At 35.6% G+C, this 20,000-nt stretch overlaps 1 protein-coding gene across 1 annotated transcript in view; it reads left to right on the forward strand.

Moving 5' to 3' along the window:
* Positions 1 to 10,823: 10,823 nt before the first annotated feature.
* Positions 10,824 to 20,000, forward strand: part of LOC132116975 (tubulin-specific chaperone A-like) — a 10,554-nt gene continuing 1,377 nt past the window's right edge. Inside the window, exons 1-3 of the mRNA XM_059525921.1 lie at positions 10,824 to 10,963; positions 18,423 to 18,528; positions 19,363 to 19,449. Of these exons, the coding sequence (XP_059381904.1) occupies positions 10,911 to 10,963; positions 18,423 to 18,528; positions 19,363 to 19,449 (246 nt within the window). The 5' untranslated portion in view covers positions 10,824 to 10,910. The remainder of the gene's footprint in view (positions 10,964 to 18,422; positions 18,529 to 19,362; positions 19,450 to 20,000) is intronic.

Below are 20,000 nucleotides of genomic sequence, written 5' to 3' on the forward strand. Positions count from 1 at the left end.
GATGATGATGAAAATTTTTATTATAAAAAGCATAATTTATAATTTGAACAAAAATATCCTTTTAGTATGTCATTAACATACCAATATGAAGAATGTATTATTATAAGTTAATAACATTAATATTTAAGATTTTTTTAACAACCTATTTTTCTGTACTGCAGCAAAAGAAAAAAAAAGGTTTTGAGCAATAATAATATTTTTTAATCATGGTTGATGCATGAACATGTAACATTGAATGTTAACATTTTCTACAGAAATATTCATATAATAAGAATAATATGAAGATTATTATTATTATTATTATTATTTAATACAATTAAAAATAAAGGCCAATGCATTAATATCATTGTGTATTACAAAAATATTCATATAGTAAGAATATAATAATAATATCATCATCATTCTTATTAAAAACAATTAAACATACACATTTTTTTAATAAGAGGGGACTTAAATACTACTTTTTAGTTTGCTCTAAATCTCAGGGTCTTCATATCTAAAGGCCAGAAAGGTGATCTGTGGAAAGGCCGTTTGTCTTGTTCCCTGTTCTACGTCTACGTGTGTGTGATTTGTTTAATCCGTGGAAATGGTGTTGACGCTGTAAACAAGCCACGCGCGGAATGAGGGCGGCCATCCACGCGTGGCAGCGCTGCCTATCTGTCAAAAAATCTTCCATAAATAAATACTGGGCAGGGACGGGATAGGTGATGTCTCCATTCTAAACGGGGGCTTAAACTCTGAGGGCACATGAAAGACCATCATTCAGAGGTGACTGTTTAACTCCATAAATCACGCTGATGAGGTCTGGGAACATGTAGCCAATGACAGCGTTTCCTTTCACACAGAATCTCTTCATTTATTAAAAACAATGCAGTGAATTTAGAGCCAGAATATATATATAATTATACGAAACAATTAATGCCACACAGCGTGTTTTGTTTTCTTTGTCATTTTTACAAGGGAATGCATGCATATAGGGAGGTTCTCAGATATGTCTAATGTTTAATTCAATGCCATGGTCGCTAAGTATTTTTTAATTGACAAATTAGCGAGTTCTAATATACTGGAATTTAATCCTAATTAGTTAAGCGGCTGCTCTGGGTTTGAACATTGCACCATTTATTAAGAGGTCAATTTATTATTTGTTAAGCAGGCTTTATGAAACTAAAGGGCTATTTTTCAAATCGCTCCGCCCTTTAACCGTGTCGTGCTGTTTGCTGTAGTCATTATGAATTCACTTTGATTTCAATCCCACAATAATACGGTCACTAATGGCTCTGATATTGATGCTAATTGTAGGAGTCAATATTGAGGCGCAGCGGGAAACCTCAGTCGGGTCAGAGGGCTGTTTCATGAAAGACACTAAAAGCCGGGATTAAAGTCCAAAACCCGACTTGAAATAACCTTACAAATCAATCGGGACTAAAACGGGTTCATAAACGACAATTTAAGTTTACGCAATCTCACTAATTCGATCCAGGTTCGATGAGTCAAGATAATTTGATGTGTAGCCTACGCTTATTCTTAAACAGTCCTTAATGTCGATCATAATCAAACAGCGAATATTTGTGCCGTTTCATGCTTTTGAGACATTGTGTTTTCCTCAGTGAATAACTGACACGTCACATGCATTTTTTTCATATGTAAACGTTAGAAAGTCATGAAAATATATCAATTTTGTTGTCAGGATGGGATGAGACTTACGCGAGTGAACGAGCCCTGCTGCGCGCATGCGCACTAAACAGATGGAACGCAATTGAATAATAGTGCAATAATTTCGAGTAAAATATACATTCTAATCAAATATTCGTTGTTGGACATTAAATGTGACACGTAGAATTTTAATCCTACATATGGGTTAAGTGTATTGTTATGATAGCATTAACTGTAAATCAAATGTAAGCTGGTTTATACAGCCCTAATTACTAGATCAAATGAGTTGATGTGTATTTCTTGTATTCTGTAGTCATTTCTAATGCAGTAATTTTAGATTGTAAATTTTTTAATGTTCTACTATAACCACAAAAGGTATAGCTGTCATAAAAGCAGAGAGAAAGGCTGCATGGCTAACTGCTGATCGCGCATGTAACAGTATGTTAAAATGTTTTCAAATATCTTTAAAAAAAAGGTCAGTAATTTTTTGGCACAATACATTAAGCTACAGTCCGTTGTAGACTAAATTTTAATTTAATTTATTTAGGTGGCAATTTCTACGTTTATTTTAGGACTGATAATAAATTCAGAGTCTCACGTGAGAGTGTCAGGGCTAATATCATTGCATTCCTATTGGTCAGAGTTAGAGGAGCTCAGCTTAGCTTGACAGTTAGCCTGCTCCAGACCAGGTTAGTTTCCCAGCAGAGTGACTGAGCTTGAGCTATGGTAAATTAACTTTATGAAACCAAATCAAGTGACAATAAGTTAGACTAACTGAAATAAATCTGGCTTATTTAGGAAACTTGTTTTATGAATCATACACACCCTGCTGATTTCTTTCTTTATTTGCATTTATTTTGTGCAGTTTTTAAATACCTGTAAATTGAGACAATTAAGTCAACATCTTTTATTTTTCCCTTTATATTTTAAGAAAAAACAACAACATGGGAGTTTAAACCAGTTGCAGCCAATTAGCTCAATAATGCATTTATATAGCTAAATTAATATATTTCGAAAGAATACTTTAGCAGATCACACAGGCCTTTTGCATTATGCATTTTTAAATGGCAAGTTATTAAACATATAAGCTTGCTCTTTATGGACTATAAATATCAGATTAAAACCTAAAATACTTTTTGTATTGTAAAGTGACTTTGAGTTTGTAAAAAGGCACTATATAAAATAAAAACTATTATTATTATTGCATTTTAGGTTTAAATTTAGCATCCCAAAACATTTGCAGATACTTACAATTAACAATGTGACTATTATAATTATTATTTAACTAGACTTTTACCATTTTATTATTTTTTTAACCATTTTGTATTTATTATTTATTAAATACTTTTTATTGTAAACAGAGATTGAGTTTGCAGAAAGGCATTATATAAACTAAACAATTAAACATTTTATTATCATCATTAATATTATTATTATTATTATTATTATTATAGCATTTTAGGTTTTAATTTGGAGCCCCAAAACATTTGTAGTCCATGTGGAGCAGGTGTTTAATTACAATTTACAGTTGTTATTTCATTTTATATTTATTCATGCATATGTCTGATCATATTTTGTGTTTACATCAGGTTATGTCTGGACTCTATCTCTCTCTCTCTCTCTCACACACACACACACACACACACATTTAGGGTACCAGTACCCCCATCCGTACACAACGTCCTTTGGCTCTCGCAGGTGCATCATGTGCCGCCGGAGCGGACAGATGAAGAAGAGGATATTAAGTGACTCTATCTAACATCCAGGACACAATGGCGGTGATTGATGGAGGACAAAGTGGGAACAGCAGGACGGAGGATGGGAGGGGGGCGTCCGCTGGGGGTCTCTGTCGAGAGCTGGTGCGCCGTCCCCGTCCGCCGTGTTTACTCACTGATGCTCTCGACAAGACAGCCAATGACAGATGGATGGATGAGTCCCGATCCGCCGCGTGGAGCCAGAGGTTAGCGGTGCTGGAATATAGAGCTCCTCCACGACACGCTCTCTTCACCTAATCTTCCGGCAAAATATTTATCATTATCAATTGGGGCCTGCTCTCTGACATTAGAATAGCACGTATGGATAAACCCCGAGAGGATTATCGATCCGCCCGGCAGCAGCTTACACAGACGGCCGTGAAAGACTCGGGGTCATGCGGGACAATAAGAATAAAAGCATGGTATATCCAGCCCTCCGCATGGGTTTATTAAGTAAAACAATGAACCAAATCACACCGGCATGACACAGACAACCCACTAAATCCCACATGTGCTTCTGAAGGACCCCAGAACGCTGCACATTTAGCTTATTTACACACTTGATTTACTGGTTAAAAGTTTTTTTTTTTTAACAAAAAGAGATTGTTAAACTTCCCAAGGCTGTGTAACACAGTAAAAACAGTAATATTGTGTAATTCAAAATAACAGTATTCTATGTGAACACATTTCAAAATGTAATTTATTCCTGTGACGCAAAGCTGAATTTTCAGCGTCATTTCTCTTCAGTGTCACATGATTCTTCTGAAATCATTTTAATATGCTATGTATGCTAAATATACTATACTTATTTGATTTGATGATCAAAGAAACCCTATTATTATCAACAGTTGCACTCAGTAAGATAAAAAAATAATACTTTTATTCAATAAGTATGCATTAAATTGATCAAAATTTACTGTAACTGTATTTATAATGTTATAAAAGATTATATTTTCTAGTAGCTGCTGTTCTTTTAAACTTTTATTCATCACTTTTATTCATATAATAAGGACCATTATTACTATAGAATAAATAATTTTTTAATATTGAGCAGCAAATCAGCATATGATTTCTGAAGAATCATGTGACACTGAAGACTGGAGTAATGATGCTGAAAAATCAGCTTTACATTACAGGAGTTAATTATATTTTTAAATGTTTTCCAGTTAAAAAAAAGAGGTTTTTAAATTGTAATAATATTTTGCAATATTACTGTTTTTACCCTATTTTAGACCAAACAAACCCAGCCTTTGTAAGCATATAATGTTTCATAAACATAAAAAACTGGTCATGTAGAGGCTTCAAGACCTGAAGTGAGTGTGTCAGATGAGGGAGGCCCCAAAATGTGCAGCTCTGGGGTTTTCCAGGAGCAGGACTGAGATCAAATAAAACAAGGTTAGTGGATGGTGTGTAAAACATCCGAAGAGGATATTACATGTTTTCTCTTCCTGACTGAAACAGATGTAAAACCTAAATTCACACTGTGCACTGTGTATTTTTTCTCCTGTAGACCCGGTCTGGGTGGAATTGAGAAGATGGCAGGTCGATATTAGAAATGTCTGTTATGTATCTGTCATATTTCCAACTTTATTCCTTCTGAAGTGTAGAGAGAGAGAGAGAGTGCGAGAGCGCTCTGGATGAATGGCAGCAGGTGCCAGCGGCTTCTCGCTTCCCGAACGCTAATTGACTGACAGCGTTCATACACACATTCTCACTAATTTTACATTTACTATTCCGGAGGGGTAACCAGGCACATCTCAAGGAATACATAGTATTTGCACTTAGTGTGCAGACCATCAATGATCTTTTAAAAAGAAGGAAATTAGTAGCTTTGTTTGATAAGAAGGCCTTGAAAATTCTAACGTTTTTGGAGCAATTTGTGCCACACACACACACACACACACAAACACATACATATCAGAAAGAAAAATCCCTTGTCTGCGTTTTTAATTTAGAATTTGTAATTGAAATATTGCAACAAAGAAAATGATGTGTTGATATTTTCATGATTCAGAACTGAGGAGGATTATGTTTTTTCTTCTTGCTATTGTGGTATAATATTTGATTGTTTCAAATTAAAACAGTTTAGAAATCTACAACTGTACAAATTAGTGCCAGGTACAAAGAGCATTGAGGTGGGCTGTAACACTAATTTAAACATTCATGCATTTAAATATTTTATTCTAATATGCTGTTTAGCATTTCTTATTATAAGTGATGGAAACTGGTTCATTCAGAATGTTTTGTTTTTTGCTTTTTTTACATTTTTATTCAACCAAGGAGCCATTACATTTATCAGAAATGATAGTCAATAATGTTACAAAATAATAACATTTCAAATAAATGTTGTCCTTTTGAAATTTCTATACATAAAACAATTCTAAAATAAACATTTAAAACAGTTTCCACAAAAATACTATTAAGCAAAGCAGAAAAAGCTATTTTCAACATTGATCATAACAGAGGTATTATTGTCAATTCGCATTAAAATAATTAGCTTTATAGAATTAACATTACTTGTCCTGAATAATTCAGAATCTTCCCCCTTTCACTTTTAATTTTAAATATTTTAATTCAAATACAGTTGGAAACAAATAATACATAAATCTTCACTGTGGCTTACACAGTTTTTATGGATCCAAAAGAACGCAGGAAAAAAAGGCTGTGAGAACCATCTGTCTTGATATGTCTATTCTTTCCCTTGTAGATGATATATAGTGATATTATATATCATATTAACCAAGAACCTGCTGATTCAGAAAATACCACTTCTTTAATTTAACATGCATTAGCATTAAATCAAAGTATAAACTAGAGCTTACATTACTGTTTTTAGCCTTGTAAATCCTTTGTATTTTCCACACAGAAAGTTCTACTATCATGTAAGATTTACAGCATTACCTGACGTCTTTAGTTCATGTTTGATCAATACTAAGGGTATAAAAGGATAAACACAGCAATGTTTTGACATAAGTTCCCACGATGAGTGCTTTTGAGTTAAACAAACATAAAATTCAGTGTTCGGAAACAGATGCACATCGCTGCTTTGTTTTGTGTGGGCCACTTCAGATCCGAACGCAGGGAAGAGCGAGTGTGTCAGTAAATGAATTAGCCACTATTGGGTTTATGTGATCAAATATACTGTCTGGTATGACAGACATTCTTCATGCTTTTGAACACTGATTTACATTATTAAATGTTTAATTGAATATTAGAAAGGGGGGCCTTTGTTGAAAGCAACCGCAGTTCACACACACACACACTGCTTTTGAAAACTCCAAAGTCATCCAGTTTGCTTTAATCACCACAATTAGTCCTGAATTATCACCGGACTCTGACAGACGTTCCTTGTAACTCTCTTTTATTTCCAGGCAGCGCTAATCAGCCGCTCTCATTACTGACGCTGATTAAACTGCAAATTAGCCAGCAGTGGCCCCGTTCAGCCTCCCCGCAACTCGCTCAATATCAATTAGGCCCAGCAGCTTGTCTGCGGCTCTCTGGGCGCTTCCAAATGCTTGATAGTGCCACTTATTAGTTTGGAAAACTAGGAAAATACCAATAATTAACGAGTCTGAGAAAGAAGAAGAGGGAAAGCAAGAAAAACTGCTTTTTTTTTCATGCTAACTTTCAGCTCGGGGGCCAGTTTTAGAAGCGTGTGCACGAGGGCCGGATAATAATAATGGCTGTCATCTCAGACCGGAGCACGGGTGGCCCCTCATCAGGGTGTCAGCGGGGAAGAAAAATGTATTAGACAAGGTAATATCTAGGCTTTTTGAAGTCACTTTTAGATATAATGAATCGCATTAAGGCGTGACAAATCTGAAATCCTACATCATTAGGTCGTTCCGGTAGCAGTGCGAATGAATAAGTATTTTTTCTGTCCTTCTAACCTCTTTGAACTGGAGTTAAATGACGGTTTATTTTATTTATTTATTTCATTAAAGAGAAATCATCTAATAAGCCCGCAATTATTTCCCTCTGGTCCCTTGTAAAGAAGTGTCCAAGCGATAAAAGCGGACATAAAATGGTGGGAATTCAGAAACCTGATGGTTTGGTTTCTCATTAAGCACGGTGATTTGTGAATGAACGGCACAGAAGCTGGAATCACAGTGAATGATTATTGTGGTAAACAATATCAATGGCGAGTATACGGCTCAATTGCAGCAGCTTTGTGGAAATTTTCAGTGTATTGGATTGCATTTAATTCACCATTCCCCTCCGATCAAAGAGTCTGAACACCATTTAGCTCTTTGCCAGTCAATAATATCTAGACTAAATCTGTACTAAAAAGGAGCTCTGATTTCCTGACCTTTGACCTTGGATTTTTTTCATATTAAATAGTATTTTTGACTTTGAATAAAATCTGTTCATTTAGATGTTACTGCATAAATCACATGTTAAAATTATATCTCCATATATTTTCCATACAGCATCAGATAGAATGCGTAAATATGTCTTATTAGCATAACATCAACATTAAATGACACTGTTGTTTTCTGTATAGAGCTGCTTTACAGGTGAAATTTAAGTTGTTTCATAATTAATAAATTTTGCAGCAAATAACACTTTACTTTGCTGTTTATTACCGTAAACCTGCTTTAAAACAGTATTTAAATGTAACTTGATTACAATGCTTTTGATGTTTTTAAACAAGATAAAATTGATTCCCTGAGCTATAACAGTCACTGATGTGGTCGAACAATAAGACTAAGGGTTTAAATTGGCCGATTCTTTAATCTACATTAGAATTAGAATAGAATAGAATAGAATAGAATAGAATAGAATAGAATAAAATAGAATAGAATAGAACCTTGTAGGCCTACCTTATTGTGCAGGTAAGGCCATTTCTAACTTGGATGTGCAGACACTTCTTGTGTCTACCTCTTCGTTATTGTTATTTGTACAAAAACAGTCTGTTATGCAGCTTAATACTGCAAAATTGTATTTGTTGTGATATTATATTAATTTATTATCATAATGATTAACATTCTAGGCTTTTGCCATTTACTGCAGTTTGCTATTTTTCTAGTCTATCCACCTTATTCTTGCCTTAAAAATGGGGGCAGCCATTTGTAAATTCTATGGGTCTAGCTTCCGGTCTCATCTGCATCCAGCTATTTTTAGCTGTACAAAACAGTTCGTTTTGCCGCTTGATCCTGAAAATTGGTGTGTCTTAGCATATTATTATTATTTTTTATTAACATAAGTTTGTAGTGCAAACAGTTAACTTTATAATTTAATGCACGTTGTTATTCTTCTCGTTATTTTCCTATAGCGGCTAATCAACCAGAATTCTCGCCCACAGGAGTGAGTGTGATTTCACCAAGTACAACATGTTCATGGATCAACATCCTTGTTGATCCTGGAACAACATTCCAAACAACCAATTGAGATTTAACTTTTCAAGAAATATTGGTTTTAGGCTTAAAATCAGGGTAAATTATGGGTCGGGTTAGGTTTAGGGGCAGGGGTTGGCTTAAATTAATATTTTTGGACAATAATGTTGATCCAGGATCATCAAAGATGTTGATCCAGGAACATGTCTTACTTGGCAAAATCACAGCGACCCGCCCACAGGCTTACATCTGTGTTGAAAAAAAGGTGGATATAAACACAATAATTGATCGGAAGTGTGGCACATTCACAGGAAACAGCTTAATTCAGCCTTGCAATTAGTGGATGAAGTCTAAAAGGTGTATATTTCATACAGCCAGAATATATTTACATGATCATAAATGTACATATAGGCTACACATTACCTATGTAGCTACTTTTATTTATATAATATTTTTTCTATCTGTTTCTGTCTATTTTTATGCTACAAAATGCTGTTCTTCTGGTTTGTAATGGACTGCAGGCCAGTGCAAGGTTATTCTGTCCTGATGGCATCCTCTCCTTTTGCTACACCTGACCCTTTTTTATAATCAATAACCGTAAATGAGTCGATTTAGTGATATGATCATGAATCACGCGCGTCTCAATCTTCACCGGACAGTACTGCTGGGCGCGCAGTCTTTCTCAGTTACCCGGGTGTCTCTGCGCGTGGGCTCCGGCGGTGATGACATTCATCATTCCCTGCGCGATGTCTACAGTTTGACAACTCCTGACACATGTGACATATCTCACTTCACTTGCTCCAGTCTAAAACATTACCTCCGGCAATCGAGGTGTCTATGATGTCCACTCTGCTTCCAGGAGCTGTGAGGAGTAGATCACACAGAGCCCAACACAAGAGCAGAAGACCTGAGCAACACTAAAGCGATTCCAACAACAAAAACAACAACAATGTGATTATACAGTATAATATATAATATAATAATAATAGAAACAGTATTATAAAATATTTGTAATCTATTAACTGTCTCAATTATATTTATAAAATTCAAATAATATTTTTAATAAATAATATGTATACATATTATGTATTCATATTATTAGCAGAGACTTCTCTGTCCACTCAATCATAATATGATAATAAAATATGTGTAATGTCTAAACTAATAATAATACGTTAAAACAAATTAAACGTTACAAAATAGTTAAAATATGATTTTAAATATAAATTCTAATTAATTACATCAATAATTATTAGTTATCAATAACTATTATTACTTAACTAACTAATGGCTAACTTATCTGTCCACTTACTGACAATAATAAAAAATAATCATTTAAAATATGTATAATAATATCTAAAATAACAATAGTACAAACATTCTAATAACTATTACTAAATAAGTGTTTTAATAATATTAATTAGTAGTAGTAATAGTAGTAGTATTGAAGTTTTCAGTATTTTATCACTTCAAGCCTAACCTATTAAGTCCCCATAAATAGTAAAAAAAAAGAAAGAAAGGCCAGTAATATAATTTATGCTGTAATTAAAGTTTTTTTTTGCTTGTTTTTTTTTACTAATAGATCTGTTTAATGTTTAATTGTATTATTAGTAATAGCTGCATATGATTTATATGGGCTATTAGAGTTTAGAAATATCAAACTCATTGATAATAATCAGCAGTAAAAGAAGAAAGGTTAAGAAAGACATAATACCATGGTACCTTTATATACTATTTATGGTATTGAATGATTACTGTATGTACATGTACATGTACACTATGACATTTACATGACGTTCATAGATAAGCCTACTTAAAATAAGTACCAAGGTATAATTACAATGAACATTTTTGTTGCTGGTAATATTTTTTGTTTTTGTATTATTTTATTTTTTTACTATTTTTATCGATTATTTATTGGTAAACAGCCTACATTAATAACATTATGAAATGTAGTAAAAATAAAGAAACAAATACATTTGCTTTTTGAGTTGATCACACGCTCGCTCTGCTTCATCTGCGCATGCGTACTTTTCCTGCTGTGTTGGTGTTTCTGTGCTAACCCTGTCTATGGTGCTAACAGGCTAATTCGGCTGCGCGTGTCTTTTATTATAAACATATTTATCCGCTTTGTCTTCCGTTTGCACTGTTTCAAGCGATACGAACAATGGCGGATCCAAGAATACGGCAAATTAAAATCAAGACTGGGGTGGTTAAACGGTAAGAAGCATAAGAAATCTTATTTCTGAAGTGTGCTTATGTCAGCAGGGCAAGGCCGCGGATTCACCGCGCCCCTCTACGGGCATACGCCGCAGATGAGTGTCCTCGTTAGGCAGAAGCTGTAAATACAGTCCGCTGCTCTGGCAGCTGCTATAGCATTATCCAGAAGCTGAATATTCCGTTCACTTACAGTGCAGTGAATGCACATGTTATGCAACTCATAGGTGTTATTTGTTGATTTAAATTAGTTTTATGTGTTAAATTCATGAGTCCAACATAATACAAATGACAAATACATCGAAATAAGGGATTGAATGAAGATTTTGAGGCTGTGTTAATGCAACATGCATTAAATATTTTTAAACCCTGTCAGGCAGTGTGTGTGTTTGTCTGGCCTATAAACATAATCAAGAATGGTGTAATATGATTTCTGAGTCGTGTAGAAGATGTAATTGCTGATTATTGAATAAGTTAATTATGTTTTACATGTATTATGTATGTATGTGTATTACAGAAGATATGTGTTTAATGCATTTTATGTTTGAGCGTGTGTGTGTAAATGGATCAAAGTTTAGACGTCCCATTTTAGTGCACGCATCAAATTAAATTTACAAAGGTAATGTTATATACATGGAAAGCATATTATATGATAAGTTGACAATAAATTGTTTTGTTAAAATGTCAATACAAAGGTAAAATAATGTCCCATGGTCATTTAGCGTAACAGATATTATTCATCTAAAAATATGCTTTTTTTATCTGTGCTTATTAAAATATAAAAGTTATACTAAATTGTATTATTTTAAAATTGTATATATATATATATATATATATATATATATATATATACATACATACACACACACACACACACACGTTTTTTTGATAGTTTTTTTTAATCTAGCATGAAAGCACAAACTTTGTAGCTTCAGATATGACCTGTGTGACCTACACATGATCCCACTGACATTGATTATTTTTGGTCTGTACAACCTACAGTCCCCAGTATAACCAGGACTGTAGAAGCTTTTAACAGATGTTAGACTGGTATTAAAGTTGGTCATTTGTGTTCTGTGAGTGTCTCTGATCTTGGCTCATCCTATCCTCTCTTCACCCCTCCTTTTCTCTTCTCAATCCCCACCTGACTGCTGTTTGCATTGATTGACCAGATGAGGGCCTGATTGAGATGGGCCTGTTTGATAGGGCTGGTAATGGAAGTGTGGGAATGATTCTCTGTGGGATTGAGAAAGAGAGAGGGTTAGGAAACAACTCTCACACCATGCCAACACAGGAGACAACATCGTAATGAGCCGTGCAGCAATAAGAACCGAACACTCAGCCTGTCAAACTCAGCTGATGTCCAAATGAGGGACCAATCACGTCTTGGTGTCTGAATTCATTTATGCTGCATTTGCTTATTGCGTCGTGGGCACTGTTGGTGTCGATTGATGATTTTATGATGGAACATTCCCGCTGTCAGGCCCAGCAATGGTAGACACATGGTTCGTGTCTCAGACATGTTTCTTCTGGATTTCCCATCTGTTTTTTGCTCTCTATGTGGATGGCCCAGCCTTGGTATTGATTAGAGTGGTGCGAGCTGCTTTGTTTTCTTTCAGCTGGGTCTTTAGGTTCTATAGATTTGTCTCAGATTCTCTCCCCATGCGAGCACAGGCCTCTGCGATTCACTCAGACTGGGCCTTCTCGGCTCCAGGTCAGATAATTGATTTTGTCCACCTCTGAACGCTGTATTGCTGAATTGCATTTCTTCATTTGTCAGGCCCGTGAGGTGTGGGCTGCTTGATGGTCACATGGTTTACTCATTTTAAGTCGGTTTGTATGTTTGCACTAGCTTCACTTTATATCTTCAGCTCCTTTTGGCTCATGGATGATCTTTCTTTTTTTTTTTTTTTCTGTATGGTCAAATCTTGTCTTTGTTTTTTGTTTTTACAATGAAAGCCAGTGCTGATATTAGGAAAACATGATGCCTGATACTGTCAATATAGGATAAAATATAATTTTTGATGTTGAAATACTATCCTGTCTGTGTAAACACAGAGGCTCCTTGGAATATTGTGAACGTGGGGAATATAATGTCCAACGTTTGACCAAAAATAGCAGAATTCGAACTGTAGAGCATTACACTAGCAGGGCCAAGTTCAGGTTCAATTCCAAAGGAATACATGAAGTGATATACCTTGAATGCAATGCAAGTCACCTTGGATAAAAGTGTCTGCCAAATGCTTAAAATTAAAACTGTTAATATGCTTTATCCATTAGCAATGTCGTCAGAATGTTTCAGGAACTGACATAATTAGTCAATAATATCTAAAATCTTGAAATGGCTGTATTGAAATGTTTGCAATTTTTTACAGAAAAATGCTGCCGTTAAAATGTGTTAATTGGTTAACTGGCTGCTGCTGGCCAAATAGGTGCCCTAAGCAGGGTTGTATTGTTGTGCCCCTTCTCTCAAATATCATGGAAGTTAAAAAAAAAAAAAAAAACTCCCCCTATAGGGGTCAAAATAGAACTTTAATAAAATATAAAAGTTCAGCATGGTTGTCTCATTGTTTGTATGTAATGCATTTTAAGTCATTTGAAAGGCTGTTGTTGGATTAGGTTTGTTTTTATAACCACAAAACATTATCTTAATACTTTGTAAATTATTATTAGAAGTAACAAAACCATGGATAATTTATAGTTTCCATGGCTACAAGAGCGTCGTGTTAAAACCATTGCTAATATCCGTAAGGGAACATGGAAACTCAGAGAGAATATTGGAGGAGTTGGTGGTGGTGAAATAAACACCCAAAAAAGTTTCACAGGATTAAGAACCACAAATGACAATCTTTTGATGTAAAAAAAAAAAACACGGAAATGCCTTCTTTGGCAATACACGTGATTACATTTTATTTAGATAATTTTGTTTCTTATTTTTGCTATCAATGTACATTAGGTTTTGTTAATTTCCTGTTATTTAGTTATAACAGGATAGTTATAATTAGTTATTGCGTTATCTTATGAGTTCATCATGAATTTTATCACGTGGCTTTTTTTAGTACAAGTGCTAGTATTATTATGGCAGTTATCAGTTCATTTTAAGGTACAATGCAGATTTTGGTGCCTCAAGTAGATTACTGTATCTATATATTACAAAACTTAATGAAATATACATATATATAGTAGTTGTAAAATATACAGTCATTTTGTAATACTTGAAATATTGTCAATGTATTTTAAGGTGAATTTCTGGCAACTACGGCTAATGTTTTTCTACTGTAAGTTTACAGAGACATTTTTACGGTATGGTACTGTAAGTGGCATTTTTATCGTGGTTATGCCAGAGTTTCTGGCACTGCTATTTGTACTTTTTTGTGTGTGTGTGTGTGTGTGTGTGTGTGTGTGTCAGACCACACTGTTGCTGTGAAACTGCTGCTGGACAGTTTTATTAAATGACATATTGTAAAGTGGTCATCCTTTCCACCAGTGACTCCTGTTCTCTCACAGTTTGGTGATGCAGGGCCATGAAGAGTTATCCTGAGGTGACGTGTCAACATGTTGTAAGACCTGCTGCTGCAGTACATGTGGGTGCTTGTAATGTCAGTTAATTACCCTTTCAGGTCAAGCTCCTCTCATACTGCTACATCCCTGAACTCCACGTCTTCAAACGCCTCCAGGGGGTTCCTGAAATGCCCTATGAAGCGGTCAAGATCTCATGCCAACTCAATAGTGTTCTCTGCTCAGTCTGAAGCATTTAGTCCAAACGTCTCACAAAATATCAATACATTCATCCTATAAAGAAATTAGATATTTTACAGAATTTTCTCTCACTTTTGGCTTTGACAGCCGGATGGTGTTGGTCTAAAAGAACCACCTGCCAATTCCACATCTCGTCGTCGTCTTCTCCATCCACCGTCTCCGTACTACCCTATTTTTTTTTTCTTTGTGGTGATGTATTCCAGTCGTTCTTTTCTGGCCTAGCTCAGCGGATGCACTTAATAAAATGACAGACGTAATTTGCTTTTGTCACCGGGTCTCGTCGCCAGCCCGTCGCCTCAAAAATACAGTATTAGAGGGGAGAGAATGTGTGTGTCGAGTCTAATTCTTTTCTCTATTTTCCAGAGAGCTGCTTTTTCCATTAAGTTGAAGGAAGCAGCCCTGGCAGCCCCATTTACAGCTGCCCAGCTCCGCCCCTGCTATAAGCAGCTCGCACATCACCCCGCAGAAACAAGAAATTAACATCAGCATGACACTTTTTCATAGGCCTGTCCCTCACTTTTATTAAAATTATGCTACTCCATCCTTGCACCCCCTCTCTTTTTCCTGCGGTTTCATTTTTGTGCACATAACAGAGAAAGCCTTACCTTGAGCATATGTTGTGAATTGCACCAGGGCGTTGTGATTGAAGCCTGTTAAAACCAGCATAATTGACGTAAAATATGACATATTGTCACAGGCGGAGATGAGTCTTACGGCATGCGGCCCGGGCTGGCAGTATGTTTGATTAATGGAGAAGTGTCTCCTACTCTCTCTTTCTCTGTCTAACACACACACGCACATACACGGCTGATTTTATGAAAGATGAATTCCGCAACACCATGTCGTCCCGACAAGCGAGCAGGCCGCAGACGGAAAGCGGCTATTAGCTAGAATCATTATCAATAGTGATATTTTCAAACTCCATTACGGCAATCAGGCCGCAAATTTATTCAGTGCGTTTAGTTCATTTGGCCATAATTGATAAATAATCAAAATTTATCAATGTACTCGCTCTGCGTTTTCACTAACAATCAAGCAAAAGTGGCCCATTTGCCACCTGACTTGGTCCAAATTAGGGACTAAATTGATGATCAATTAATCCTAGTAGGGGCAGTACAGTGTCTTTGTGAGTGTGTGTGAGGGAGACGGAGACAGATTAGCATAGCGATCAGGAAGTAGCTGATGCAGTTTAGTGCCGTGGCTAACAAGCATGCAGCTTTTCTGAGATTGACAGTAGATGTCTTTAAGAAGGAGGAAGAAGACAAGAGACTTGGGAAGGGTGTGTTTACAGTAGAATATATAGCTAGGTGTTCCATTAATGGGTCTTGTGGGTAGGGCTGGACGATTATGGCCTAAAATCAAAACCTCGATTAATTGAACATTTTACCTCGATTACGATTAATGAACGATTATTTTGTTTCTGTTTTGTTTTTTTGCCCTCATAGTTCACTCACAAGGTTTGTACTGTAAATATGATTGACTATCAGCAGTTATTTTATCTATGTTCGTAACATTTCTTACTAGGGTTGGGTATCGTTTGAATTTTATCGAAAATCCAATATTGAAAAAATTAAGTCAAACATTTTCACAAAGCATTCTGTTGCAGCTGAATAACATGAGCAAAAATCAGCAGCCTACAAAACACTGCAAGAGGAATTTTGCCTGTGATTAAAAAAATATCATAGCAAAAACAACTAGATTAATATAAATTTCAATTTTAAAGTGTTAAAGAGTCAGTAATAAGATAGGAACAAACAAATCAATTAGCAATATCATAAATACAACAAAAAAAAAATTCAGGTACAGAAACTGTACACTGCATAGTTTTCTTTTTATAAATAAAATAAAGATTAATCAAGTTATTAAATATATTCAGTCAAGATCAGTGAATGATTTTCTTTTGTTCTTTGATTAACATTAATGACAGGCAGCGCGTTTATTAGGCTGTTGTCTCTTTAAGCAAAAATACTGCACGTGTGTTTTCGTTCTCATCTGTTTATGTTCACGTAAGACAAAAACGGCTGCGTCTATGATGATATACTATAGATATAATATAGATTTAGTTTTCTGTATCGTAGTTTCGACTCAGAACAACCTTTTCTAAACTTAAATACACAGAACAGTCCGAGAACGGACACCGGGAACCGCAGCGCGACCGCCGACCGATTCTCTCTATGCATGCACTTGTGCTTAATGTGCGCTGCACACAAACATGCTATAATAAGTTTTGAGATTCTAAGCTACTTTAATGAGAAATCACAGGACAGCGCTGACAAATAGTTTCTGCGTTCCTCTGTGCGCGCGATCTTCACATCTACTGTTTATATGAGTGTTCCTGCCACAGTGCAGCTGCGCGAACATGGTAGCTCGATGTAAGAATACACATCCGATCATCTAATCGCTTGAATGTCCAAACCATAAAACAAAACCAACTCACAAAGTTTAGTGAAGACGCAAGGCTCACCGCTCACGCGCCATCAGTATGTGTTGAACCGGCGTTCACCTCCGTGTTTTGCTTTTATGCCACTGACTGGACGGGACAGAGTCATGTGGCTACACATGCGCTAGTATACTTTTAAGGGGGAAGTGTTAACAGGATTAAAAAAAAAAAAATAATAACCTACATGGGAAAATTACATCGGTTAGAGGTTATGAATTTCGGTTTTGATTACTTTTCGATTAATCGTCCAGCCCTACTTGTGGGGAATCTTAAAGAAGTCTGTTAGCATCTTGCATTTGTTTTGTCTGAGTGTGTTTCACCAGTTCATGATGTTACAAGTTTGGGATCATTAAGATAAGAATATTTTACGCTTACCAAAGCAGCATTTATTTGATCAAAAATGCTGTGAAAACAGTACTATTGTAAAATATTAGTACAGTTTAAAATAACTGTTTTCTGTTTGAATATATAATGTAATTTAGTCCTTTACATTTTATTACTACAGTCGTCATTGTAGCTTAATCCTTCCTAAATCATTCAGTGTTGAAAACAGCTGTGCTGCTTCATATTTGTGTTCCCAGGATGAAAATAGAAAATTCAAAAGAACAGCACTTATTTAAAAAAGAAACATTTTAAGTGACTTTACTGTCACTTTTGAACAATTCTATGGGTGGTGTTGGCGCAGTGGATAAGACACATGCCATTGGCGTGAGAGACCCGGGTTCGAATCCACTGTGAGACACCAATGTGTCCCTGAGCAAGACACTTAACCCCTAGTTGCTCCAGAGGCGTGCGACCTCTGACATATATAGCAATTGTAAGTCGCTTTGGATAAAAGCGTCAGCTAAATGAATAAATGTAATGTATGCATTCATGATTAATAAAAGTATTAATTTCTTCAAAAACCAAATCTTACTGACCCCAGACTGTTAAACAATATTGTCTGCATCTTAGTTGTCATCTTTGTTATATTATGTTTATCAACCTTACTGAACTATACTTGCATTGTTTTTATTTGTGTGAAATGCAATTAAAAAAAAGTTAGTAATGTGAAACGTCAGGACATTTAAAATTGGTTCTCTGATTTTAGGCCCTTAAAAGTAGTTTATTTGTATTTTGAGAGATCTCCAAGTTGGCTAGTTGTTTGACTTCATGGGGTAAATTCTTGACAGCATCGGACCGACAAACAAGTATTGAATTTTTTTTTGAGTAAAACTCACCTCTCACTCTCTATTTTCATTCTTGTTTTTCTTTCTCTCTCAGTTTGGCCAAAGAGGAGGTGTTGTACATAAAGGAGGCAAAGCAGCAGGAAGAGAAGATTGAGCGTCTCAAGGCAGAGGCAGGAGATGAGTATTTAATCAAGAAACAGGTAAGAAGAATAAACTACCTGAAACAACACTTGCTCTGTTTAGAAACCTGAGACTCACTCATTTAAAGGACCATAAAAGTACTATGTTTGGGGTCCAGAAGTGATGAAAAATGCAGCAGTAGGCAACTCCATTCAGGGATCCATTTCTTTATTTTTAATTAAAATATATGTGACAGACAGTACAGTTCATTGTGCATCATATAATATGTACTAGACTAATTCTGTTGTTTCTGTGTTATCGACAACAACAACCAAAAACCTTAGGCACCTCATATGAACTCATGATGGTAAATATTTCACTGAAAAGATCATAATATTTATTTAGAGCTTATTTTGATATGGTTATAAAAAAGATACCAGCCAACTGACCAGCAACGCTAAAGTCAATGTTAGTCACATTTAGCATTTCGCTGGATTGTAGAGAATTCTTAGACTGTAAAGAGAGTAAGTCATCAGTATTAGTAGCCCATGTTCTCTCACTCTCTCTTTATGTTTCTTTGTCTTCTTCGCCTTCTGTCTGGAGTGAATGCATATATAGCTCCGTGTTAAAAGACTAGTTCACATAAAAAGTACAATTCTGTCACGACTTACTCATTTTCATATCTAATGATAGTCATACAAATTAGATATTGATGGTGGTACCAAGAACCTACAAACTCACTCAACAAGGAGTTTTCCAGTGAGCTCCTTCAAATGCTTGATGAAGTAATAGAGACATATAAAATGCTCTCTCAGAATAAGAGAGATGTTCCGGGGATTTATGTGAAGTAAGGTGTCTTTTTAGTTAAGTCATAGTACAGAGCCAGTAAAGTCTCTTAAATGTGTCTTCAACAGATGGAGGTGTTGCAAGAGTCAAGAATGATGATCCCTGACTGCCATCGTCGTTTAGCCATAGCCCACGCTGACCTGCAACAACTGTTGGTGAGAATATGAAACGCACACACTGTTTCAGATGTTGACCCACCTGAAAGCTTTGAACTCAGTGGCACTGTTAAAGAAATAGTTACCCTAAAATGAATATTTGCTCAAAATGATCTCACCCTCAGGCCATCCAAGATGTAGATGAATTTGTTTCTTCATCAGAACAGATTTGGAGAAACTTAGTCTCACATCACTTGTTCACCAATGGATCCTCTGGAGTAAATGGGTGCCGTCAGAATGAGAGTCCAAACAGCTGATAAAAACATCACAATAATCCACAAGTAATCCACACCACTTCAGTCCATCAATTAACATCCCATGAAGTGAAAAGCTGCATGTTTGTATTAAACAAATCCATCTCCAAAATATGAGTCCATAATCCATTTGATTCCATAATCCATAGTAACGCTTCTTTTAGTGGAAAAGTGTATCCCATGTCGTTTTTGCTTCTCAACATGTTAACACTTGAAGGACTGGAGTGGTGTGGATTATTGTAATGTTTTTATCAGCTGTTTGGACTCTCATTCTGACGGCACCCATTCACTGCAGAG

Source organism: Carassius carassius, chromosome 36, assembly GCF_963082965.1.
Source record: "Carassius carassius chromosome 36, fCarCar2.1, whole genome shotgun sequence".
Taxonomy (NCBI): domain Eukaryota; kingdom Metazoa; phylum Chordata; class Actinopteri; order Cypriniformes; family Cyprinidae; genus Carassius; species Carassius carassius.